At 38.4% G+C, this 27824-nt stretch overlaps 1 protein-coding gene and 1 pseudogene across 3 annotated transcripts; one reads left to right on the forward strand and one right to left on the reverse strand.

Annotated features, from left to right (window-relative positions):
- On the reverse strand, nt 1–7281 carry LOC144253910 (olfactory receptor 7E24-like; annotated as a pseudogene).
- Nucleotides 7275–27824, forward strand: LOC144253704 (uncharacterized). Of its 3 annotated transcripts, none has more exons than XM_077796413.1 (6): nt 7275–7477; nt 9840–9892; nt 11496–11622; nt 23016–23126; nt 23914–24097; nt 25003–27824. In XM_077796413.1, the coding sequence occupies exons 2-6, from the start codon at nt 9845–9847 to the stop codon at nt 26525–26527; spliced, it is 1995 nt and encodes a 664-aa protein (XP_077652539.1). In that variant the 5' UTR covers nt 7275–7477; nt 9840–9844; the 3' UTR covers nt 26528–27824. The 3 variants fall into 3 exon arrangements, with proteins under 3 accessions (XP_077652539.1, XP_077652541.1, XP_077652540.1); XM_077796415.1 differs by having other exon boundaries at nt 7447–7477; nt 11410–11622; XM_077796414.1 differs by lacking the exon at nt 7275–7477 and adding an exon at nt 7521–7757.

The following is a 27824-nucleotide window of genomic DNA, read 5'->3' on the forward strand; positions in this document are numbered from 1 at the left end:
TTAGGCCATCCTGCTGTGCAGCCTTCTCAGGGCACTTTTAATGTCCCTGTTCCTCAGGCTGTAGATGAAGGGGTTCAGCATGGGGCTGACCACAGTGTACATCACTGAGGCCACTGCACCCTTCCTGGGAGAATGTGAGACAGCTGTGCCAAGGTACTCTACAATACCTGTTCCATAAAATAGACAAACAACTGCCAGGTGACACCCACAGGTGGAGAAGGCTTTGTACTTCCCTGCTGAGGATGGGATCCTCAGAATGGAGAAAACAATTTTATAATAAGAGAAAAGGATCCCTGAGATGGGAAGAAAGCCAAATATGCCACCTATAACAGAAATGACTATGTTATTGGTAAAAGTATCAGAACAGGCAAAATTGAGGAGTAATGAAGTGTCACAGAAGAAGTTAGAAATTTCCACATCCTTGAAGTAGTCAAACTTTAGTATAATGAAACTGTGCAGCAGGGAGTTGAAAAGGCTAATTAATAAAGACACCGTGACTAAGAAGCCACAGAGATGAGGGTTCATAATGACTGGATATCACAGGGGGTGACAGATGTCCACAAACCGGTCATAGGCCATCACATTCAGAAGCATGTCATCCATACAGACAAAATTGGCAAAAAGAGACATCTGTGTCAGGCAGCCTGTGAAGGAGATGGCTCTGCTGTGAGTTTGGATGTTCACAATCATCTTGGGGACCGTGGTGGAGATGAAACAGATTTCAGTCAAGGACAGGTTGGAGAGGAAGAAGTACATGGGGATGTGGAGGTGGGGGTCAGAGCTGACTGCCAGGATGATGAGCAGGTTCCCAAGGACAGTGACCAGGTACATGGACAGAAACAGTCCGAAGAGGGTGGGCTGCAGGTCTGGATCCTCTGAGAGGCCTAGGAGGAGGAATTCTGAGACACGTGTTAGATTAGATTCTTCTATATTACTCGGACACCTTTGGGAATAAAAGTGTTAGAATAATGAAATAACAGGTGTTCAGCACAAGCAAGTACTCACACTTGAATTCCATGCACCTTCAGAAATATTTTCTGGACAACTGAGTCTTCTCTGAACTCTTGCTTTACTGGTATCTGTGTTTCATACCCTTCTCTGCTCATATGTAAATGAGCAGTGCTAGAGACCAAGATCATTACACATAGCAAGTCTATGATCACAGTGAAATATAGTCCATTTTGACAAATTTATGGGTGTGTATTACTTATGTAGAAGAGTAGGTTTTATTATGGTCTATTTGTACATGCATTTAACAATTGATCAGTTTTATTTCCTAGTACCTACTGCTTCCTTCCTCACCTTCCCCAAGCTCCTACCACTTCCTTAATGTCCTCCCTCTTATTTTGATGAGTACCATTTTCCCCCTCTTTTCTCTCTAACTTCCACATTGGAGAGAAAACCTGTGCTCCCGAGTCTGGCTTGTTTTGTACAGTCTACTTTTCTAATAAAATAGCAGAACCAGCATGCCTTTTGGACTCCATCCCCAGCACCATAAATAATAATAATAAAAGAGTAGAAGAAGAAATACTGTTCCCATTTGAAAATTATTCTCATTAAAAGAAATCAAGAAGCTGTCAAATATAACTTACCTTAAGGCAATGAAAAAAATCCTGGCATTAAAATGACTATAAACACTATGTCAGAGAAATTCCTGTCTCTGACTTTGGTGATCTTCAAATTTGATGTATAGTTTAAATGCACATAATAACATAACATCAGTTAGCACAAAGGTGATATTAATGTACAGTGCACCTGTCAGTCATTGGTTAAAGAATAAGACACCCTTATGAAATTTTAAATTTTTTGGCATTATATTTTTGTTCAACCCCATGCCATCGCAGGAAGGTATCTGTTAGGAAGATGGATTTTTTGTTCTTATTTTCTCTTGATAATTCATTTAATGATGGCCTGCCAATGCTGCTGTAAGGGTCCGGCAGAGCCTCGGAGGGAGAGACCACACAAGAGACCAGCTTCATGCAATTGCAGGGGGAAGTTTTATTGAACCAGCATGCTGGGGCTCAAGGCTCACTCAGGAAGGGAGAGCAGCCCAGAGCCCAGAGCAGAGGTCAAGCAGAGCTTAAGTACACTTTTTGGAGAGGGCGGGGGGCTTTGCATACATCAGAACAAATCATATATGATTCTGGGCAGGGGTGATTGGTCATTCCTGAGCGGGGTACACATTTAAACTGGTTTTGGAGCCTAGATGCTTACGTACTGAGCTATTTGGAGCCCTTAGCTAATAAACAACCAGGGAATCAATGGAAATATTTACTGGGCAGTTCAGGTATTGTCCTAACAGCTACAGAGATTACAGGTTACGGGGGTAGCAGAGGAATTTTAACAATACCTGGCCTATTATTATTATTTTTAGCCCAAGCCTTTCAATTTAGAAACCTTACAATCCCCAGTCTTTTACACTTTAACTCAGACTCTTACAGCCTAGAGTCAGCTTAGAAATTTTACCTTTACACTGCTATATTGTTGTTCTAATCATAAGCTTTTATTTTCATTTGATGATTTTAGCACCTAGCATATAACCGAGGGTAACAAATCCTTCTCTATTTTTTCTTTGGGTACTAGGGATTAAACCCAGGGGCACTTAACCATTGGCCATAACCCCAACCCTTTTAAATATTTTATTTAGAGAGAGTGTCTTGCTGAATTGCTTAGGATCTCACTAGATTGCTGAGGATTGAACTTCAATCCTCCTGCCTCAGTCTCCTGAGCTGCTGGGATTACAGGCATGCACCCCATGAGCCAGCTTTCTCTATTCATTACCTTCTGGTTGTGCTCACTGGGTCCACATTGATCAAGAAAAGAACCTATTGCATTAGGGTATAATTCATAGTTCCTCAACCAAGTCTGCCCACTATATTTATTTAATTATTTTTACTTAGCTGAAGAAAAGGAAGTGAAATGCAGAAACATCCTGATTGGCTACAGTTAGCATTTGCCTTATATGCACTTGGTTGTTGAAGCATCTGCTTCACATTAGCATGGGCTGATCAGGTGGCAGCCTGTGGGTAGCTGAAACTTGATTACTGTGATTTGACGAGACTCCAGTTGCTAAGGTTAGATCCAAATTGCTTACACATCAAGCTACAGTCCACTTCACAGGGGCTCTTTGAGGCCAAACTTAATTTAACAATATCTAATCAGGTTCTTAGCTTTTAACATCCTGGTGATGTATGATCACTTTGGCCTGTGTTTAGCAAGAAATCTGTTAGGTTGGTAGAGCCAAAATTCCACTTTTATCTGTGATAGTTTCCTCTTAGTATATTCCTTTCTGACTTCCCCTCCACACAACCAAGGGATAAGGAGATAAGATGATATCTGAGATAAGATCTTTCTGGAAATCGATGTATTCTTTGATTTGATTTTCTTGTCTTTGCAAGAGAAGATTTCAAGCAAGACGTGAAACTTAGCAAAAGAATTGCAGAATTTATTAGAAGAGAAAGAAGGGGAAAATACCCTCACAAGACAGACTGCTTTCTCTCAGGAGAGTGACAATTCACTTCTTCCTGAACTCAGTTTTTATTAGGACAGAAGGGAAGGTTTCTAGAGAATCCCACCTAAGTGTTAAACCACAACTCAAAAAAAAAAAAAAAAAGACCATCAACTCCAATTTAAATCAAATTAAAGCAAGCTTGTAATTCTGACAGGCCAAAACCTGTGGGAATAGTAGATGGCCCTCCAGCTCTCTAGGAGTGTAGCTTTATAGCACAGAAAGTTGCAAAAAGAGGAGGTGTCTTGAGAACTTACAGATAACAGGATTTTTACAAGCATAACACAAAGGCAGGTAGTAAATTTAATGATCCAGCACTTAGGGAGTAAATTTAGATCCTAACACCAGAATTTATGATGTGCCATTAAAACTTCCAAGAGGGTCATTATCTGGCCAGGAAAAGCCAGAATTTATGAAGCACCACTAATGTTTCAGAGAGGGTTGCTATCTGGTCAGGGAAATCCAGGCATGGGTGAATTCAAGGCACAGGCAGGCATTCCAAGCAAGTTTAGAAATCACAGTAATTTATAGTAAAGCCAAAATGGGCTCATAAAATAAAATGTGACGAGATGGTTCCCAGACTTAAGAGGAAATTAGGCTGGGTTTATCACTAAGCACAACCTCTTTTGACTGATGGTAGGATTGTATCATATTTTTTAGTCCCTACTGTGCATGTTTCTACTGAACAGAAACTCTAGGTCATTTTGGTTTGTGTAAAGTCAAAGATCCTCTTTCATCCAGATCCATCCCAGATCAGTGTAACTTGTGCTTTTTTCTTTGATTTCCTTTTCTTTTTCTTATTAGTAAAGGAGTTTTGGGGCCTGTGCTCTTCAGCCCTGGATAAAAGAATGTGACAGTGGTCCATGTCATGTTTTGAATATATCCCTTGTTGCTTTTCCACTGAGGCTTATTTTAAAGCTGACTTTCTTTTTTTCTCTTCTCCTTTTTCCCTTTCCTAACTTCTGGGGAAACAGGTTTACCCTTTTTCTATCCTAGGCCCAGTTATCTGTCCTTGAGCACACATCAATCACAGGAATGAAGTAAATAGATCTCTGGGGATGGAACCAGAAGATTTAAGAAATGGTTGTCTCTCAAATTAACAAATGAATTACATCAGGGTAAATGTGGACAGTAGCCTTTGAATCACCTCTTTAAAAACCCTCTTTTCCCTGGATAGGCAGAATCATAGACTATCAGGACAAGGACCAGAACATCCTGAAAACAATAAGCTCCTTAGTCAAGGATTGTAAATACTGCAATCTTTTTATTAACAGATTGTATTTTTCACGTTTATTTTTATGTGGGGCTGAGAATTGAACCCAGTGCCCTACACATGCTAGGCAAGAGCTTTACCACTGAGCCACAACCCCAGCCCAAATACTGTTATTATTTTTAAAGCACAGCTGAGTTAGAATGGCCTTGTGTGAATTGTTTCAAAGAAAGACATGCTAAGAGTTAGCATGTAGGCTCATGTAAGCAAAAATAACTGGAAACAGGGGTGGACCTCAGCTCAGCAAGCTGTCTTTATTAAGCAGTAGTGGAATGGCACATTTTCAGGGGAGAAAATGGTGACTGGTTAAAAGAGAGGTTTGTTTTTTATAGATCTTAATGAGAGTTAATCATAGCAGAAGATTTCCTGTGACTTAATCATGAGAGACTTGGGACATGTTGGCTGGACAGTCAGGAAACTAGTTGTGCAGGTTAAAAATCTAACTCAGGAAAACAGTTGTAAAAGCTTGAAACTCCTTGTTACTGGGATAATAATCCAGAGCCCAGAGCCTATTTGTTTGCCTTCCCCTCCAGGATACTGAGAAAGGAGGAAAGACCAGAGAGAGCACAAGGCACTTTGTTTGCCTTTTCTCTCCCAGGACCCATTGTCCTCCCTCAGCCCTGGGGGTTGTCATTTCCCTTTTCTAGGAAGATGCTGTTTTCCATATTCTTCCTGTATATATAGAATTAACCCTTTAAACACCATATTCCCACTGTTCATGTCTACCTAGAACCACCACCATGTTCCTTGGCTTATAAATTTCCACTTATCTGTGCTGTATTCAGAATTGAGTCCAGTTCTATACTGAGGTCTCTACTCCCCTACTGCAATTGTCCTAAATAAAATTTGTTCTGGGGCTAGGGGTATAGCTTACTGGTAGACCACTTGCCTAGCATGTGCAACACACTGGTCTGATCCCTAGCATTGAAAAAAAATTCTTTACTGCTTTGTAAGGATGAAGCAGACCAGTTACCCCCATCCAAAAGACCCTTGCCATAATTAAGCTTCTTTTCTTGTCAGAAAGAATTTTACAAAGGTGTCAATAGGATATCACCAAAAATTTCTGTGGTTTATAGCTTCCTCTTTCTTATAAATGCCAGGTTTGCAGACAAAATTTGTGAAACCTCTGTCTAGCCTAAAAATGTGGGACAAAGAGTAACTGTTATGTACCCACCCAGTGACATGTAACCACCCCACTGAGTATAAATCTAAAAGAATTTTCAGATTCAGGGTCCAAAGCTTTTTAGGGTTAGCCTCCTCTGGACTGTTGCAGCTAAAATAAACCTGATTTCTGGTGTCCAGCCACATCTGTCCTATATCAAGGGGACAGACAGACTTAGATGTAAGATGTAAGGGGACAAATGATGAAGATGGTGGGAACACAAGGTTAAAAGAATAATTCTATAAAATGAGTTCACTGTACTGATTCTCCATATGCTTTCTTTTCTAAAAAGCAATCTGCCTTCAGCCCTACCTGGCCTTGGGGGACAGGAAAATCACATACCTTGCTTTTTTTGGCTATACCTTTTGTTTCTTAATCTATTCTTTAGGTTTGGACGGGAGTGTCTGTTTCTTACAGACATGACATCATAAATCAAGTTGGAGTAAACTATTATGAACTTAATAGTTTCATATACATTGTGTGATATTTATCAAAACTACTGATAAAATGTCTTCACAAAGCAGATTCAAAATAGGACTTGATAAAAGCCACAAACTACAGCTAACATGGGAACCTTGGTGATTATTATTAACCAAGACATGAATACCTTATTTCTTATCTGACTTATAGTTAGGAGGCCCTGCACAAATAACAAAAAAATAAACGACTTATGAATATTATAATAACAAAAATGCACAGGAAATATTATTTATATTTAAGTCCAAAATAAGGAACTTACAGATATTAAAGTTCAGCAAGGTTTCCAGATAGAAGGAACTAATTAAGTACTTTTCAATAGCTTTCCTCTAGCAGAGCAATAGTCAATAAAACAATGAAAGGGAAAAGTAAAGACCTAAAGGACTGAATCAATGGAAAAGAGTTTATCGCATAGGTTGGTAGACTCAGAGTTTTAAGTATGATGGCCTGTGGACAGGGCTCTAGCAAGGGTATTAACGCATTTGATGAGCATGATACTCCCAGGCCTCAGGGAACCTGTGTGACAGGCTCTAACCTTAGCCCCGCCTCTAGGAATTTCCAGGGGTCTCCCTTGGCAACCAGGTCCCATCTTAGACCCAACCTCTGGAATATTAAAAGTCACGACCCTTGATCTGGTCTCACCTGAGTCCACTCGCGGGCCTAGCCTGGTCCCTCCCCAGCCTCGGCCACGGTTCTGGTTCTCTTTTTACCTACAACCCCAGGGAAATTTAGTACATTCCCTGAGATGGTGGACCCAGCGGCCAATCCACGCCATGCCCAGCTCCCGAAGCCCCGCCCCTTACGCAGGACGTTTCTCAGAATGAGGAGGTGGGTAGCGGGAGGCAGAAGAGCGTGTCTGCGCATGCGCGAGGTAGGTCACTGTGTGCCTGTGGCCGCCATGACACTTTATTCTGCAGCCCGCATCTGAGATATATTCTTGCCTCAGTCCGCATCCTATCCTTCTGGGCCAGCGCCATCCACGTATGGGCCTCCGGAGGCGGAAGGGTGGCTTCCTGTCGTCTTCCGCAGCATCCTATCCTTCCGGCCCCGCGCCATCCAGGTATGGGCCAGGGGAAGGCGGAAGGCTGGATTACACTGGTCCGCCGTTTCCGGTCCCCCTTCTGCTGCGGGGCCCAGAGTCCCGTAGGCTCCGCCGCTCCGCACTCGTCCCGGTGACCGCATCGGGGACTCCGGGCTGCGCCTGCGGCGGGCGCGTCTCCTGCAGGCCTGAGCTGGGGAGCCCCGCGACCTCTCCCTGCGGAGAGCAGAGGCCTCGCCTGCGTCGGGGCCCGGGTCCGGAGCCTGTGCGGGTCTGCTGGTCTGCACACACCCGGCGTGGGGTGAGCTCGGCCCGCTGCCCCTGGGCCTCGCGCACTGCCGAGCGCGGGTCTGAGAGTTCCCCGGGGGCCTGGGGCCTGTTGGACACATTGCATTCAGATACACAAGAGGGAGCTGATTTTAAAATACTGTTAACCCTCCTCCTGGGCAAGTGCATTTCATCCTTAATAAAGTGATACATTTTAGCCCGGCGCGGTGGTGTACGCCTGTAATCCCAGCTACTTGGGGCTGAGGTAGAACTTGATCCCAAGTTCAAGGGCAGCCTGAACAATTTAGGCAGGCCCTATCTCTATACAAAAGATTAGAAGGACCAGGGGTGTACTTCAGTTAAATGAGTGCCCCTGGCTTCAATCCCTAGTACTACAAAATGCAGGGAGGAAAAAAAAAAAAAAAAAAAAAAGCTTGGTCACTTATTTATAGATTCTTTAAATTTTGTACAGAAAATGTGCCAGTTTGATTTTTTTTTCTCCTAAATATTTGTGTTTTCCTTTTTTTTGTTTCTAATTACTGCACTTGCCAAGACTCCCAGCTGAATGGAGATTAGCATATAATTTTCATTCTTGCCTTGTTCCTGATTTCAGAGAAAATTAATCAGTATTTCCCTATTAAATAGAATGTTTGCATTTTGTAACCTATAAAATCTTTTCCTTTCTAATGGCCTAAATTATTATAAGCAATGTACACTGAAATAGATTAGTCATTTCTTTATGTCTAAGGGAATATGTCAAATAACCTTTCTATGAATACTGTGAATTTCATTAATCAGTGATTCAGTTTTTGTTTATTTTATTCTTGTGGTGCTGGGATTGAATCCAAGGACTCAACACTAGTAAGGCACCGTTCCACTGAGTCCCAGTGATTCAGTTTTATTCCTTTTTTCTTTCTTTTTCTTTTCTTTTTTTTTTTTTTTTTTTTTGGTGATTCAGTTTTTAAGCATCCGTCATTCCTAGGATGAAATGAACTTAAATTGTGATTTATACTTATTGTTCATTTCTCAACTGTTACCAGTAGTTTTGTATTATTTGTACTTTGTATGTGATCTGGCATATTTTTTAGTTGTACCCTTCTGGTGTTGGAAGTAGGAAATTACCTTCCTTCTGTACACTGGAATTATGAATTTCCTACTTATTTTGTGAAACTTTCTGTAAAACAATTTGCAACTTCTGTTTCCTTGTGCATGTTTTAAGTATGATTCTTTTAATGACTGGATACAATGAAGTTTTCTTCTTCATCCTCCTCTTCTACCACTAATATCACCATCCACCACCACCACCACCTCCACTACTTTTTTCTTTTCCTCTTTCTCATCTCTTCTAGATTCTACCTCTTATAGTTCCTGTTACCTCCCAGTAGTCCATTCAAACTCTTAATCTATAAAATGGATTAATCCACCAATGAAGTCAGACCCCTTATAATCCAATCGCTTCCCCCAACCCCAAACTCTGAACACTGCAGCACTGGAGACCAAGCCTTCAACACAGGAGGCTTTGAAAGACATCCCATATCCTAACCATAACAAATAGCTTGATTCTCTTTCTCAGAAATTAGGTGTTTTGGAGCCCATTGGGTGGGGTTGGGATGACAGCAGTGTTCAGGGCTTTGTAGTAATGCCTATTATCCTGTAAAATGGTAAACAAGTAAAAGTGTTGGTCAAGGACCCCCAAGAAGCCTAGTGTTTAAATAAATTAGTGCTTTCTTAGATATGAGTCAAGGAGTATATATTCTTAGGGTTGAAGGCACCACTTGATACATTTTATGCTTTTTGTTATGGGGAAATGGACAGCCAGATGTTCTTAACACCTGAGTTAATTTACTAATAAAATGTTTCTATTAACCTCTTTTGTATCATTGACAAGGATAAGAGTGTTGTTTTGTATCTCTAGGGGAGAAAGGATTGTTCCAGTTTCACACAAGTTCAGTTTGTATTTACTTGGGAGTCATGGTATGTGTTTTGAGTGTTCACTGGTAATTGATGTGCTACAATATCCAGGCTCATGAGTTTGGGAATTCTCTGGAGGATTGGATTCCCATGTCAGCTTCTATCTTACCTATAACTTCTCAATGTCTTACTTTTCTTTATGAAGGTGACATGGAGGAAGAAAGAATAAGTGTTGGGTTACAGAAAAGTATGATGCAGGTAAGTAAAAGGTATAATGCTCTAAAAGAATATTTCTATTTCATTTGATATCCTGCTGCTATTTTAGAGCACAGGTTAGCAATCTGCTGTTTCTTTTTTTTTCTTTGTTTTGGATCACATGGTAAGTATTAGGTTTTGAAGGTCATAGAATTTCTATTACAAGGAAATTGTCATTTTAATACAAAAAATATTCATAGAGGAACATAAACAAATGTTTTATTGTATTGCAATAAAACTTTACTTACATAAGTATGTGATAGGCTAGAGTAAGTGCATATGCTATAGTTTGGTGAGACCAGGCCACAATACTATAAAATGGAGCCAGCTGTGGGCCTGACTTGAAAGATGTGCAGGCTCTTGGGCCTCTCAGGATTGTGAGAGGGGAAAAAAGGAAAAGTTCCCATTCACTCTCTGTGTTTTCATTCATTAAAACCTCATCAAGATTTAAACCTGAGTTTGATGTTGTGCTCAATGCCTTAATAGGAATAAAGAAGCAGGTCAAGTTATTCTTGCATGAGGAAGAATTTCTGAATAAGGAATAATGTGATATTGTACAATATGTGGTCTTGGTTCCATATCCTGGCATAGAGTTCCTAAAACCCTTCAAATGTTTCTGGAGTGATAAGAGTAGCTTTGTATGATGACTGGTGACCAGGACAGATAGCCTCAAGATGACTGCTGGTTTCAGAAGAACTAAGGTATGCTTGAATCTTCAGCCCTATCCCCTAACCTTGAAGTTGAGAGGTACTGAAGGTTAAATTGATTATTTAAATTGCTAATTTAAATCAGTCATGCTTTCTAGTAAAGCCTCTGTGAGAACCCAAAAAGAATGAATTTAGGGAGCTTCTGTATAGGTGAATATGTAGAGGTTCCTGGTACGAGGCACCCCAATAGGCATGGAAGTTCTGCAGCTTTTCCTACCTTGCTTTGCCATATATATTTCTTTATCTGGGTAGTTCTCTGTATTTATAACAAACCATAAGCACAAGGAAGTGTTTGCTTAGATTCTGTAAGCCATCCCAGCATATTAGCCAACTCAAGGAGGGTACAGTGGGGACCCTGAGATGTAGCCATTTGGTCAGAAGTATAAATGACAATGTACTAGTTGTTATGTTGTTTGTAGTATGGGCAAGTTTTGTGGGACTGAGCCCTCAACCTGTGGGATGAAGCTGTCCATGTAGATAGTGTAAGAATGTTATTGAATAACAGGAAACCTGGCTAGTGTCTGTTGGAGAACTGCTTGATGTCTGTGGAAAATTACCCACACACCTAATATCCAGTGTTCTGTGCAGGTTCGAAGGAAAATAACTTTGATTTTTTTTTTTTTTTCTTATTTCATTACCATCAACTGCAAAGAGACTAATGTAGTATTTTAGAAGTATTTTGGCTTTTAGACAGGATTTGTTCAGTCATTAAGTATGTGTGTGTAGAAAGGGAAAGAGATCTGCTGACGGAGTTCTGCCATAGACTTGGGGAGACCACAGAATCTTCTGAACCTTCCCTGAATTGATTCTCAGGTCCCCAGTGCTGTCAGCCTCACCCGTCATCTCGCACACACTGGAGGAATTGTACCTTTCTGAACAGAGTTTGTGGCATCTTTTAGGACTCGGTGACCTTTGAGGATGTGACTGTGGACTTTACCCAGCAGGAGTGGGCTTTGCTGGATCTTGCTCAGAGGAGCCTCTACAGAGATGTGATGCTGGAAACCTTCCAGAACCTGGTCTCACTAGGTAAGATTGGCAATATTGGTTCATGTAGTGGTTTAGAAAACAATTTTATCTGCTAGTTGACCTTGTTCCAGGATCTGTGCTGAGGAGTGGGAGTACTTGGTAAATAAGACAAACGTGGTCACTAACCACAGGGTGCTTATGATCTGGAGGCTTCTTCATGTAAATGAACACGGGCATATTAAACTTGCTTTTTCTTTTTCTTTTTGTGGTTGAAAGCCTTGAGGATTATTAAGTATTGAATGTGTTGGGATTGGGGGGCTTCTCTGGGGCACAGGGAGAGTTTGTGATTTGAGACCTTTGAAGAGTCTACTGCTGTGAATGCCCTTTACCCAGAAACCACCAGGAGTACACCTGTAAGTTAAACAAGCAGGGTTTATTTTGCAGTCATGGGAGAACATACCCATGGGGATTCGAGGGGCATCTTAGTAAGAGGCCGTTAGAAAGTACCTATTAGAGAATTTGTGCTTTTTGGATGATTTAGAGATGAGTCTGTGGGGTAGATTATATTGGTTTCTTAGGCTCTCTATGAACAAGAACCATAAGTATAGAAATTTTTATTCTTTCATATTTCTGGTATCTGGGAGTGTGCAACAAGGTGTCACCAGAGCTATATTCTTTCTAAAGGCTCTAAGGAAAAAGTCCCTCCCTGTCTCTTTCTAGCTTCTGGTGGTTGCTGACAGTCCTTTTTCTTTATAGATGTATCACTTCAGTCTCTGCCTCCACCATTACCTTCCCTGTGTACCTGTTTCTAATCTTTGTCCATATAGGGAAATCAGTCATTGGATTTAGGGTCCATCTTAATCCAGAATAACCTCATCTTAACTTTACTATATTGACAAAGACCTAGTTTCCATATAAGACAACATTGTAAGTATGGGTGAACATTTTCAAAATAGGCTTTAAAAAAAGGTATATGTGTATGTACATTTGTACATATGCACATATGTATGTATGTATGTGTGTGTTTATGTGGTACTGAGAATTTAACCCAGGGGCTCTCTACCACTGAGCTAAATCTAAATCCCCAGCTCTTTTTTATTTTGAGAAATTGTCTTGCTAAGTTGCTCAAGTTGGCTTCAAATTTGGGATCTTCCTGCCTCATCCTCCTGAATAGCTGGAGGTATAGGTGTGTACCACCATGCCCCAGAGTAACAGGCTTTAATTTTTAGAGCAGTTTCAGTTTGAAAACCAAATTAAGTAGAAGGTAGAGAGATTTCTAACTACTGTCCTCACAACACAGACAGCCCCTTTCACTATGAACATCTTCCACCAGAATGGTCCATGTTTAATTTACAAAGGATGAATGTACATTGACACATCTTCATCATTAACTAGAGTCCATAGCCTATATTAAGGTTCATTTGTGGTGTTGTACATGCATGGCTTTGGGCAAATGTACAATGACATGTGCCATCATATTAATACCTAGAGTAATTTCCCCTAAAAATTTTCTGTGCTCTCACTTTTTAGTCCCTTACTCTCTCTTATCCCTTTGGCAGCCACTGGTCTTTATATCATCTGTATATTTTTTATCTTTTGTGGAATGTCATAATTTTGGAATTTATATACTCTGTAGCTTGTTCAGATTGGCCTGTTTCACTCGGTAATGTGCATTTAAGTTTCCTTCATGTCTTTTTATGATTTTCCTTTTATTGTTGAATAATATTATGTAGTATAGATGTGCCACAGTTTATTTATCATCCCGTTTACTAAAGGGCATCTTGGATGCTTTCAGGTTTTGACAAGTATGAATTATGCTCTCATTAACATGTGTAGCTTTTTGTGTGCAGTTTTGACTCCTTGGATGAATGCCAAGGGACGCAATTTAATTGCTGGATCATATGGTAAGAGTTTTTTTTTAATATTTATTTTTTAGATGGACACAATATCTTTATTTATTTATTTTTTTGTGGTGCTGAGGATTGAACCCAGCGCCTCACATTTGCTAGGTGAGCGCTAGCCGCAGCCCCATGGTAAGCGTATTTTTAATTTTATAAGAAACCACCAGATTGTCTTCGTAAGTAGCTGTACCATTTTGCATTCCCATCAAGAATGAATGAGAGTTTCAGTTTCTCTACATTTTTGCCAATATTCGGCATTGTCAATTTTCTGGATTTTGGCTGTTCAAAAAGGCGTGTAGAGGTGTGTCACTGTTTTGTTTTACCTGAATGATTTTAGGATGTGGAGCGTACTTTTACTTTTTTACTTGCCATTTCTCTGTATTTGTTTAAGTGTTTGTTTAGGTCTTTGGCTATATATTTACGGTATTTTTTTATTCTCTTATTATTGATCTTTAAGACTTCTTTGTATTACGCAGGAAAAGAAATGATTAAGTGCGAAGAGACAGCCTTCAGGATGAAAGAAAATCTTTTCCATCTACTCCTCTGACAGGGGATTAACATCCAGAATATACAAGGAATAAAAAAATTCAACAACAGAACAAAACAAACAAACAAACAAACAAAAAATCCAAAGCAAACAAAAACCAAATAACCCAGTCAAGAAATGGGCAAAAGGGACTAAACAGATTTTTCAAAAGAAGAAATGTGGGCTGGGATTGTGGTTCAGCGGTAGAGAGCTCGCCTAGCATGTGCAAGACCCTGGTTTGGATCCTCAGCACCACTTAAAAATAAATAAATAAAATAAATATATTTAAAAAAAAGATTATTAAAAAAAAAGAAGAAGAAATGCAAATTGTTGATTGATTGTATTTCTTCTTCTGTGAAGTGTCCATTCAGTTCCTTAGCCCATTTATTGATTGGGTTATGTATTTTTTTGGTGTCAAGTTTTTTGAGTTCTTTATATATTATAGAGATTAATGCTTTATTGGAGTTGCATGTGGTAAAGATTTTCTCCCAGTCTGTAGGCTCTCTATTGACGTTATTAATTGTTTCCTTTGAGACAAGAAGCTTCATAATTTGAATCCATCCCATTTGTTGATTATTTTGACTTTGCTTCTTACATTTTAGGAGTCTTGTTAAGGAAGTTAGATCCTAATCCAATGTGGTGAATGTTTGGGCCTATTTTTTTCTTCTATTAGGCATAGGGTCTCTGTTCTAGTGCCTAAGTTTTTTTATCTACCTTGAGTTGATTTTTTGCACAGGGTGAAAGATGGAGGTTTAATTTCGTTTTGCTACATATGGATTTCCAGTGTTGCTGTACCACTTGTTGAATAGGCTATCTTTTCTCCAGTGATTGTTTTTGGCATTCTTGTCTAGTAGGAGATAACTGTATTTATGTGGGTTTGTCTCTGTGTCCTCTATTCTGTATCATTGGTCTACAAGTCCATTTTGGTGCCAATACCCTGCTGTTTTTTGTTACTATAGCTGCGTAGTATAGTTTAAGATCTGGTATTGTGATGCCTCCTGCTTCACTTTTCTTGCTAATGATTGCTTTAGCTATTCTGGGTCTCTTATTTTTCCAAATAAATTTCATGATTGCTTTTTCTATTTCTATGAAGAATGTCATTGGGATTTTAATAGGAATTTCATTGAATCTGAATAATTCTTTTGGTAGTAAAGCCATTTTGATAATATTAATTCTGCCTGTCTAGGATCATGGGAGATCTTTTTATCTGCTGAAATTTTCTTCAGTTTCTTTCTTTAGTGGTCTATGGTTTTCATGGTAGAGGTCTTTTGTTAGATTGATAACCTTTTTTTTTGGGGGGGGCAGGGGGGCTATTGTGAATAGGTTAGTTTTCCTAATTTTCTTTCAGTGGATTCATTGATGATATATAGGAATGTGTTTTGACTTAGGGGTGTTGATTTTATATCCTGCTACTTTGCTGAATTCACTTATTTTAGAATTTTTTTAGTAAATTTCTTTGATCTTCTAGATATAGAATCATGTCATCAACAAATAGTGATAGTTCTTCTTTATCTATTTGTATTTCTTTAATTTTTTTCTTTTATCTAATTGCTCTGGCTAGTGTATCAAGGATGATGTTGAATAGAAGTTGTGAAAGAGGACATCCTTGTCTTGTTCCAGTTTTTAGTGGGAATGCTTTCAATTTTTCTCCATTTAGAATGATGCTGGCTTTGGGTTTAGCATATATAGCTTTTACAATGTTGACATATGTTCCTACTATCTCTAGTTTTTCTAGTGTTCTGAGCATGAAAATGTGCTGCATTTTGTCAAATGGTTTTTCTGCATCTATTGAGATGATCATATGATTCTAGTTTTTAAGTATATTAATATAATGAATTACATTTATTGATTTCTGTAAATGGAACAAACCTTGCATCTCTCGGATAAATCCCACTTGATCGTGGTGCACTATCTTTTAAATATGTTTTTGTATGTGATTTGCCAGAATTTTATTGAGAACTTTTGCATCTATGTTCATCAGGGATATTGGTCTGAATTTTTCTTTCTTTGATGTGTCTTTGTCTGGTTTTGGTATCAGAGTGTTATTGGCCTCATAGAATGAGTTTGGAAGGGTTCCTTCCTTAACTATTTCATGGAATACTTTGAAGAGTATTAGTATTCATTCTTCTTTGAAAGTCTTGTAGAACTCAGTTGAGAGTCCATCTGGTCTGGGCTTTTCTTGGTTAGTAGGCTTTTGATGGTGTTTTCTATTTTATTACTTGAAATTGATCTATTTAAAGCATGTATGACCTCATCATTCAGTTTGGGTAGGTCACACATCTTTAGAAATTTGTTGATATGTCTAATATCTTCTATTTTATTAGAGTATAAATTTTCAAAATAGTTTCTAATTATCTTCTTATTTCAGATGTGTCCATTGTGATATTTCCTTCTTCATCTTGTACTTTAGTAATTTGGAGTTTTCTCTTTGTTAACATGGCCGGGGGTTTATCTATTGTATTTATTTTTTCAAAGAACCAACTTCATGTTTTATCAGTTTTTCCAATTGTTTCAATTTCATTAATTTCAGCTCTGATTTTAATTATTTCCTGTCTTCTACTGCTTTTGGTGTTGATTTGTTTTTCTTTTTCTAGGGCTTTGAGATGTAGTGTTAGGTGATTTATTTGTTGACTTTTTATTTTTTTAACGAATGTGCTCAATGCAATAAACTTTCCTCTGTGTACTGTCTTCATAGTGTTACAGAGATTTTGATATGATTATCAGTGTTCTCATTTACCTCTAAGAATTTTTTATGTCATTCTTGATTTCTTCTACTATACATCATCATTTGATTGTGTATCATTTAGTCTCCATTTGTTACTTCTATTTTTATTTTATTGTTGATTTCTAATTTTATTCCATGTGGTCTCATAGAATGCAAGATATTATCTCTGTTTTTTTTTTTTTTTTTTTTTTTTTTTGTATTTACTAAGATTTGCTTTGTGGCATAAGCTATAGTCTGTTTTAGAGAAGGAGCCATATACTGCTTAGAAGAAAGTATATTTGCTCGTTGATGGGTGAAATATTCTATATATGTCTGTTAAGTCTAAATTATTGATTGTGTTATTTAGTTCTATAGTTTCCTTATTTAGTTTTTGTTTTGGAAGATCTGACCCATTGTGAGAGAGGTATGTTAAGGTCACCCAGTATTACTGTATTGTGGTCTATTTGACTCTTGAAATTGAGATACGTTTGTTTGATGTACATAGATGCTCCATTGTTTGGGGCATGAATATTTGTAATTGTTGTATCCTTCTTATATATACTTTCCTTAAGAGGTATGAAATGTCCTCTTAAGGGAAGTATATATAATCTCTTCTGATTAACTTTGGTTTGAAGTCTACTTATCTGAAATGAGAATGGAAACTTTTACTTGTTTATACAATCCACTTGAGTGATTCCCCATCCTTTCACCTTCAGCCTGTGGATGCCTTTGCTCTTGAAGACAGCATATTGTTGGGTCTTGCTTTTTAATAAAATCTGCCACTCTATGTCTTTTGATAGATGAGTTTAGGCCATTAACATTCAAGGTTATTATTGTGATATGATTTTGTATTCCCTATCATTTTGATTTTTTTCTGGTTTTTGATTTGTCTTAGATTCTCATTTGGTTGAGTGTTGTTTTAGTGTAGATCCTCCCTTTGCTGGTTTTGACTTTTTTTCCCGCACTTCATTTTGTTGAGAATGTGCTGTAATATAGACTTTCTAATTGTGAATTCTTTTAATTTTTGTTTATTATGGAATGTTTTAATTTCATCTTCAAATCTGAAACTTAATTTTTCTGGATATAAAATTATTGGTTGGCATCCATTTTCTTTCAGAGCTTGAAATATATTATTCCAGGACCTTCTAGCTTTGAGGTTCTGGGCTGAAAAATCAGTTGAGATCTGAATTGGTTTCCCTCTATATGTAATTTGATTTTTTTCTCTCATGCCTTTAAGATTTTATCTGTATTCTCTGTGTTAGTCATTCTAGTATAATGTGTCTTGGTGTGGGTCTGCTGTAATTTTGTACATTTGGGGTTCCTACAAGCCTCCTGTATTTGATTTTTCCGTTCCATTCTTTAGATTGGGGAAATTTTTTACTATTATATCATTTAAAAAATTATACATTCCTTTGGTTTGTATCTCTGCTCCTTCATCTATTCCAATGACTCTTAAATCTGGTCTTTTCATGTTATCCATTAATTCTTGGATGTTCTGTTCATGGTTTCTTACCATCTTCTCTTCATGGGCAACTCTACTTTTAAGATTATATATTTTTTCTTCATTGTCTGAGGTTCTGTCTTCAAGTGATCTACTCTGTTGGTGATGCTTTTTATTGAATTTATAATTTGGTTTACTGATTCCTTCATTTTAAGGCTTTCTGCTTGTTTTTTTTTTTTTTTTTTCATAATCTCTAACTCTTTATTGAAGTAGTCTTTCACTTCCTGTATGTTCTTTGATTTCACTCCTTATACTGCCCTTTATTTCACATATCAATTTAACTATATGCAATCTGAACTCCTTCTTGGACATTTTTTTTACTGTGTTATCAGCGGCTTCTGTTGTTGAAGCATCTTGGTTTGTTTGGGGCTCTTTATTTCCTTGTTTTTTCATGTTAGTGTGTTTTCCCATCTAGAAGTATGGATCTAAGGCAGCATAAAATCTACCCTGTAGACTTATAGTGTCTAGGTGTCTGAAGGTTTCCAGAGCCTCACCTTTAATGGTGAGACCAATATCAATATTACTCAGCATATAATATGTAGCCTTAAACCTAATAGCTCCCACTAAGGCAACTACTGCTTTCTCGCATTAAACCAAAATGATGAATTTAATAACTATCTATAGTATAAGCAGAAATTTTGTTAAAATGGTTTACAATTTCAAAGGGTGGATGAGAGAACGGAGTAGTGTAGTATGTAATATTTGTGAGGGAGGAAGAGAGAAGCTAGAAGTAAAAATTCACAGGAAGAGTGGAAGAGGAGCTGACAGAGATTGGCTGTTGATTGGAGAGAAGTTGGAAAGAAAATAGCATTAAAAGCATCCTTTTCCAAATATGGTAGAGAGTTTAGTGAATAAAAAATAAAATAAATCTTTTTGGAAAGTCGAACTGTCTCTGTAAGTGTTCAACAGTTTCTCAGCTCTGACTCTGATGTCTCTTGGGATCAACAAACCCAGATCAGCCCTTGCAAACCTAGTCTCTAGCCTACAAACCTGGGTTTCAAATACCTCAGGCTCTGCCATTTGTAGTCCCAAGATCTCAATGCTGCTCCTACTTGCAGTGAGACCACCAGGAATACACTCATGCAAACAAGCAACAGCAAGAGATGCAGCAGCAATACCCAGGCCACTAGCACTCTCAGCAGGAAGACCCCAGGGTCCTCCAAACCCACAGGTACCCCAACACTGGACCTGCAGGTCCTGATTGGAGTCCCCAGACAGAGGGTCTTGTGGTGGTAAACCTGCTGGCACCCAGGTCCCAGGCCCTGGCTGGTATCCCAAAATGGGTGCAGCCACATGCAGCCAAACCTGGAATCTCCCCTGCAGCAGTCCTCTAGGCCTTGGTAGCAGCAGTAGTGTTGGCTGCATTGGCAGTTACAACTGCAGCTGTGGGGGCAGCGTCACCAGGTGATCTCAAGGGGTCAGCAGCAATGTGGGCTTCATTTGCATCCACAGTTGCTTCTGTGGCAGCAGCACCCAGAAAGAACACCTCCTGGTGATCTCACTCTAGCAGTAGAGAAATCAGAGGCAGCAGCAATAGTGGTAGTGGTGCAGGTGGCGGTGACTAACAGGAGACTTCCGGTTCAGCGGAGTGACCATGGAGGTAGCATCAGAATTGAGTCAGGGGTAACCAGGTAGTGCCCAGAAAAGAGACCTCTGGGCACAGCAGTGGCTTCTGCAGCAGCCCAGAAAGAAGACCTTCAGGTGACCTCAGGCTGGCAGCAGTAGAATCAGAGGCAGCAGCAATTGACACATGGGTTTTTATTCTGCCATAAAGAAGAATGAAATTATGGCATTTGCTGGTAAATGGATGGAAATGGAAAATATCATGTTAAGTGAAATAAGCCATATTCAGAAAGCCAAGGGTCCAATGTTTTCTCTTGTGTGTGGAAGCTTGAGCAAAATAAGAGGGAAACAGGCAGAGGGAGGCCATGAAAATAAAAAGGGTAGGATAGGTAGGGGGCAGATGGGAAGGAAGGAGGAAGAGGGAAAGAGGGGACTGCAAAGTGCACCTGGCCAAATTGTGCTGTGCACATATAGGAATATATCACAGTGACTTTCACCATTGTGTGTATCTATAAATCAGGAATTAAAACAATAGGTAAATAGAAGGAAGACCAGTAGAGAAGAGGAAGGGGTCAGGGGGAGGGAGGAAGGAAAGGAAAGGAGAAGTACGGGAATTGAAATGGAGCACATTAATTCCAAGCATGTATGTTTGTGTCAAAATGAATTGCAATATTATGTATGTGATAATACACTAATAAAAATATGTAAAAAAAAGAAAAAGCATTCTGGGCTGGGGTTGTTGCTCAGTGGTAGAGCGCTCGCTTCACACATGCGAGGCCCTTGTTCGATCCCCAGCACCACATTAAAAATAAACAAAAAAAGGTATTGTATACAACTAAGAAATATTTTTAAAAGCATTCTTTGTGTAAAGAACAGGAAAACAGTTTCTTATCAGATAAATCTCTGTGAAACAGCCTCTTACCAGAGAAATTTCTTGCAAATATCTTCTTTTAGGCATAGCTTATCTTTTCTTTCTCTAGATATTATTTTTCACAGAGCAGGAATTTTAATTTTAATGGAGTGTAGTGTATCAATATTTTTCTTATCAATCATACCTTTGATATAGTATCAAAAAAGTCATAGCCAAATCCAAAGTCATCTAGATTTTCTCCTTCTATGTTGTACAATTCTTCTAGTTTTATGTTTTACATTTAGATCTATGATCCATTTTAAATTAATGTTTGTGAATGGCATAGATTCATTATTTTATGTGGGTATGTCCAGTGTTCTAACAGCATTTGTGGAAAAGGCTATCTTTTCTCTATTGTATTGCTGTCAATTCTTTGTCAAAGATCAATTGACTACATAGTTATTGCTTGGTCTGTAGGGATTTGATACTAGTATCTTCCCAGAGACCTATATCTGTGGATGGTCAAAATCTCTTAATTAAAATTCCCTGGTATACAGCCTAAGCTCTCATATACTTTACATCATCTCTTGATTATGTTTAGTGCCTGACAAAATGTAAGTGCTATGTAATTGAAACTGGAGTTTGAAATGAAACCAGAGTCTCCACTCTGCTGGTCTGTAGGTCTGCATAAGTTACATGCCTCTGCAGCTGAGAGAGCCCATTTTTGTATTGCAACTAATCACAGCAGGGAAATGCCTGTCTGGTCAGCTCCATGGGTCAGAGCTGACTCTTCTTCAGTATTACTGAGCAGTGTGTTGTAGCTCTCAATGGCACACCTCAGCAGCTGGCTGCCATTTTTTTTTCCCCCAAGGTCTTATTCACAGATTTGAAGACAAATCCACAAACAACAGAAGGCAAGAGTGAAGGTGTAGTATTTATATAACTGAAAAGAAAAGAAGCAGAACTCTCAGGGGCTGAGAGCTGAACCTGAGAGTAGGTTTCCACTTAAGTGTACTAGTCTAGGGACTTAAATAGCTACTGGATGAGTCATTCATCAATATCTGTGCTAATCAGGTCTTGGAAAGATACTAAGGGTGTTTGTCAGTATCTATGCTAATCATGTCTCATAAGAGTGCCAATACTATTGGTCAACACCTATGCTAAACAAGTATTGGAAAAGTGCCAAGGCTCTTGGTTTGGTCTGTGACATTCTGATTAGTTAGGCCTTGAGTCTGTAGTCTTCACTCAGGTCGGCTCTACCTCCTTTTTCCTGCCACTTGGGACAAAGAAGTTGGCTGTAATGTTTGGAATGTTTTCTGTAGGTTAGTTTTGTGACATAGCCTCTTCATTTAAAGTCTCTCTCTCTCTCTCTCTCTCTCTCTCTCTCTCTCTCTCTCTCTCTCTTTGGTGTGGCGGAGTGCATTTTCTTAACTGTCTGCCTGTTTTACTAAATATCCTATCTTATAATTACTTTTGTACAGTATTGATTTGGACATAAGCACAAAAAAATACATGTTTAATACAGATGTAATTTTTTTCTATTGTATTTTCTATCCATGGTTGCTTGAATTCAAAAATATAGAAGGCCAACTTTACTTATGTAGATCTGTGTCTGTGCTCTCTCCTCTGTTTCATTGATATATTTGGACATGACTTTTAGTGAAACCCTGTTCAACCTGATAAAATGAAGGTATTGTGTCCAACTACAACTAAAAAAAATATTTAAAAAAATAAAAAATATTCTGGCCATGTCAGATCAGCTTATAATTATATTGAGGTTCCACTATGAATGTAGGTTAGTCTTTTATTTTTTTTCATAATTTTTTACACCTTTATTTTATTTATTTATTTTTATGTAGTGCTGAGGATCAGTCTCAGCACCTTGCACATGCTAGGCAAGTACTCTACCACTGAACTACAATCCCAGCCCAATCAATCTTTCTTTCTTTGTCTTTTTTGTGCTGGGAATTGAACACCTAGGGGCACATTACCCTGAGCTATGTCCCCAATCCTTTAAATTTTTGTTTTTCTTTGCTTTGAAACAGGATCTTGTTAAGTTGCTGAGGTTGGCCTTGACTTCATGATCCTCCAGCCTCCCAATCCCACCCTGGGATTATACGCTTGTGTCACCATGTCTGATTCAGATCACTTCTTCACATTAGAGGCTGCCTTTCTTCCCACATCTCAGCTTTTTCTTTAACCTTCTCTGTTTTTATTTTCTTCCTTCCTTCCTCTCCCTCCCTCCTTTGCCTTTGTTTTTCTTCAATGGATTTGTCATTTTGTTTCAGTTAAACTCATCCTTTTCTGTCTTTAGAGTATCAGAAGACCAAAGTTTGACCCAATCTTATGGAAAGATATTTGGGATTCTTCATTGCTTTCCCTCATGATATTCCTTTCCTCGTGTGCAGAGTACCCACTACTCACACCCAATCTGATCTCCCAGTGGGAAGAAGAGGAGGAACTGCAGACAGGGAAGACAGAACTTATCCAGGGCATCTGTACCAAGCAGCACCAGGAAGGTAAGAATCCCTGGGAGAAACTGGCCTGGGAGGAGAAAAAAATAAAATAGAAATAAAGCAAAAGTTTGTTTTGTCTGAGGAGGCTCATTATCCACAGATGCCTCAGAGGACTATTTTGACTGTTTATCTGTCCTCTCATACTTTCCTTGTTCTTGGCAAAGATCTCCATATTTGCTTTTTTAAAGTTTGTTTTTGGTATGTGTATTTTATCCTTTCTGTTTTCCTCTCCTATTAATTTTTTTTTAATTATTAATGAAAATTTTTAATATATTTTCTATATTAATATAAAATATCAAGTTAACAGAAAAAATTTAACATAACCTTTCTTTTTAATAAAGTATTTATTTGTTCTAATTTGTTATACATGATAGCAGGATGCATTTTGATTCATATGGAGCACAATTTTTCATGTCTCTGGTCCCAATAATTTCTACTGGTCATGTTACTGTCACTGTCATTTTCATAGAACTATTTTTTATTTTTTAGCACTGGGGAACTACCGAGCTATATCCCATACCCTTTTTAATTTTGAGACTGGGTCTAAGTTTTTGAGGCTGTCCTTGAACTTGTGAACCTCCTACTTCAGCCTCCCAAGTAGCTGGGATTACAAGCATGTGTTACCATACTATGGTAATGTTAAAATACTATGGTTTCATGGAAATATTTTTTAGTGTACTGTTTTAGTTTTGACCCTTGTGCCTATTAATAATGAAGTGCTGAAACAGCTGCACTGCTCAAACTCCTTTGCTCATAGGTAACTTTATTTTGTTTTATTTTTGTGTTTCAGGTTTTGAGTCTCTAGTTAATACTAAGGAATTAGTTGCTCTTCAAGATAACAATGGAGAAAAAATATCCAATGAACAGAAAATAGTGAGATTTAAAAGAAATGGTTCCTGCTCCTCTATTTTATATGAAAACCAGGACTCCCCTGGTGTGGATGATTGGAACAAAAGCCATGAGAAAGGTTTAAGGTGAGTGCCCTTCATATAAGAGAAGGTAGTGCATCTGGAAACAATTTTGAGATTTAAGAAACATATTTTGGGGCTGGGGTTGTGGCTCAGTAGCAGGCAGAGTGCTTGCCTCCCACATGTGAGAACTGGGTTAAATCCTCAGCATCACATAAAAATGAATAAACAAAATAAAGATATTGCATCCATCTGTAACTAAAAAATATTTTTTAAACAGAAACATTTTCAACATAAGCCTAGATCAAAAATTATGCTTTCATAAGAATGAAATCATGGTATTTGCCAGTAAATCGATGAAGCTGGTGAAAGAACCAAATGCCAAGTGTTTTCTCTGATAGGTGGATGCTAATTCCCAAGGGGGGGGGGGATTGGGAAGAATAGAGGTACTTTGAATTAGACAGGTGGGAATGAGGGGAAGGGAGAGGGTGTGGGAATAATAGTAGAATGAATTGTGCATTATTATCCCATGTGTATATATGATTACATGACCAGTGTAACTCTACATCCTGTATAACCAGAAGAATGAGAAATTATACTCCATTTATGTATGATGTATCAAAATGCATTCTGCTATCATGTATAACTAATGGAATACATGCAAATAAAAAATAAATTTAAAAAAAAGAAAATAAAAGGATTCAAATTAAAAAAAAAATTGTACTTTCACAAAGAATTTTGTCTAGAGAGTTTTCCCTACAAATGATACTGAGATATTGAAGGTTTGACACATAGATTGGTTTGACAGAATTATTGGAAAAATCATATAAGTCAAAAGCTGAGTGACATTGTTGGCTGTGGAAGAGCCTTCTTGAGAACTTTTCGCTTATAAGTTGATGGGGCAGAAAGCATACATATTTTCTGAAAATGGTAAATTTTATTACTAATAATCTGTCTTTTATTTTTAAAAGTCATGTGGTAGAGAACATCTGTGAATACAATGAAGAAAATCAATGTGGACAAATTTCAAATCTCATGCTCCAGAGAACTACTGAAGTCAAATCTTTTGAATGCTATGAGTATGGAAAGTCCTTCCTGTCTCATTCATCACTTAAGAATCACACCAGATCTCATGCTGGAAACAAACCCTATCAGTGTAAGGAATGTGGGAAAGCCTTCCATTTTCTTTCTTATTTTAAGAAGCATATTAAAACTCCTCCAGAAGAAAAACCATATGAATGTAAGGAATGTATAAAGACCTTCAGTTGTTTCTTCATGTTCAGAGCACATATGAAAATTCATAGGAAAAAGGCAAAGTATGAATGTAAGGAATGTGGGAAAACCTTCAGTAGTTCTTTCTGCCTCACAGAACACAAAAGAATTCACAGTGGAGATAAGCCATATGAATGTAAGGAATGTGGGAAGGCCTTTAGTTGTTCCTCATCACTCTCCAAACACTACAGAATTCATAGTGGAGATAAGCCATATGAATGTAAGGAATGTGGGAAGGCCTTTAGCTATTCTTCTCATCTTAAAAGACATATAAGAATTCACACAGGAGAGAAGCCTTATGAATGTAAAGAGTGTGGGAAGGCCTTCAGTGAATCCTCAAAACTCACTATACATGTGAGGACACACACTGGAGAGGAGCCCTATAAATGTAAGGAATGTGGGAAAGCCTTCAGTTGCCCCTCCTCCTTCAGTATCCACATGAGAAAACACACTGGAGAGAAGCCTTTTGAATGTCTGGAATGTGGAAAAGCCTTTTATCTTTCCACTTCCCTGATCACACATGTGAACAATCAAAGTAGGGAGAAACCCTATGAATGTAAGGAATGTGGGAAGGCCTTCAGTTGTCCCTCATCCTTTAAAACCCATGTGAGAGATCACAATGGTAAGGTGCAAAATGAATGTAAGGAGTGTGGGAAGGCCTTTAGTCGTTCCTCATCCCTCACTGAACACCTAAGAACTCACAGTGGAGAAAAGCCTTATGAGTGTGAGGAATGTGGGAAAGCCTTCATTAGTTCTTCCCATCTTACAGTACATAGAAGAACCCACACTGGAGAGAAACCTTATGAATGTAAAATATGTGGGAAAGCCTTTATTCGTTTCTCACCTTTTAGTATCCACATGAGAACCCACTCTGAGGAAAAACCCTATGAATGTAAGGAATGTGGGAAGGCATTTCGACAATCTTCATACCTTACTATACATGCAAGAATGCACACTGGAGAAAAACCCTTTGTATGTCTGGAGTGTGGAAGAGCTTTCAGTTCTCCCTCATCCTTTGGGAGACATGTAAGAAGCCATACTGGAGAGAAACCATATAAATGTGAGGAATGTGGGAAAGCCTTCTTTAATTCTTCCTATCTTACAGTACATACAAGAATTCACACTGGAGAGAAACCTTATAAATGTAAAAAATGTGGGAAAGCCTTTATTGGTCCGGCCTACTTTCGAAGACATATGAAAACTCACACAAGGGACAACATATAAATGTAAGGAGTAAGGGAATCTCTGCAAGACTTTTTCTGAACTAATGCAATTTGTGAAGTCTCATACTGTAGAGACACTATAAATGTGAGAAAGTAGGAGATTATCACTCATTCTTTTGAAGAGTTGAGGATAACTGAGCGAAACCCTGTGTTTGTAAGCTATATGGTAAAGCCTTTTGATTTTGAACATAATTTGTGCTGCAGTCTGGCTGGGCTGTGCAAAGTAGCTGGGGGGCGACAAGCAACTTGTGAAGGTTGAAACAGCGGGAGCCACTTTATTCAGAACAGCAGAGATATATATACCCAACTAAATACACACAGCTTATCTCAATTAACACCATCCATTTACAGCAATCAGTCATTCAGGATTCCTCATCATCTTAATAATTAGACACAGCTTAACTTAATTAACATCATCTAGATACAGCAGTCAGTCATTAAGGAATCCTCATCATCTTTATAGCTCCCTGGCATTACTTCTCAAACCACTCCTCCTGGCAAAGTGCCAGGCACCATCTTGACTTGCTGTGGCTCTCAACACTTGTATAAGAAAATTCAAAATTTGAGCTAGAAGAGAAGATCAGTGCCTCATTAAAGTGGACTTCTATAGGGTCATTTATTTTCAGTGTTTTCTAACAGGAAAATTTAAGCTTATATGTTTCCCTTGTCAGCTTTTATGACATACTTTTGAGTATGAGGTGAGTTTCTTTAGCTGGGATGTAAATGTTATTTCCATTACAAAGTCTTTTGGACTCTTTGGAGATTGTGTGTGTACATGTGTGCATGCTTCTCCTCTGAGACAGGGTCTGGCTATGTTGTCCAGGCCTGTAACTCCTAGACTTCTGCCTTAGCCTCCTAAGTTTGGAAGTGCAGGCATATATCATTGAGTCTGGCCCAAGAGCTTTTTTTTTTTTTTTTTTTTTTTTTTTTTGCAGGCAGGGAAATGGTGTTTTTTTTTTAAATTGTTTTTTAAGTTTGAACTTACAGAATGGGTACCTTCTTCTTCTTTGTCTTCATTTTTGCCTTCGCCTTCTTCTTTGTCGTCTTCATCTTCGCCTTCATCATTTTCTTCATCTGGATACTGCAAGCTGCCTACCCAATAATTCCCCCTTCCCTTTAAACTAAGAGTACCAACTGTTTTTGAGAATATCAGTGTTTACTATCAAAGCTTTTCATGTGTAATAAAAAGTTTTAGTAGAAATTAATTAGTACAAAGGCCTTGAAAGATTATAGTCTCATCTGATTGCTGTTTTGTCTTTTATTGTTTATGTTTGTTCATGACTGGAATCTTTGTTAAT

The sequence above is a fragment of the Urocitellus parryii genome, chromosome 3, assembly GCF_045843805.1.
Source record: "Urocitellus parryii isolate mUroPar1 chromosome 3, mUroPar1.hap1, whole genome shotgun sequence".
NCBI classification, from domain to species: Eukaryota; Metazoa; Chordata; class Mammalia; order Rodentia; family Sciuridae; genus Urocitellus; species Urocitellus parryii.

Excerpts from the sequence above, each read along its gene's own strand:
- LOC144253704 (XM_077796413.1), top strand. The coding sequence starts at position 9,845 with ATGGAGGAAGAAAGAATAAGTGTTGGGTTACAGAAAAGTATGATGCAG. Across the intron at positions 9,893-11,495 it reads TACAGAAAAGTATGATGCAG|GACTCGGTGACCTTTGAGGA; the intron begins GTAAGTAAAAGG and ends GGCATCTTTTAG. Across the intron at positions 23,127-23,913 it reads TACCAAGCAGCACCAGGAAG|GTTTTGAGTCTCTAGTTAAT; the intron begins GTAAGAATCCCT and ends TTTGTGTTTCAG.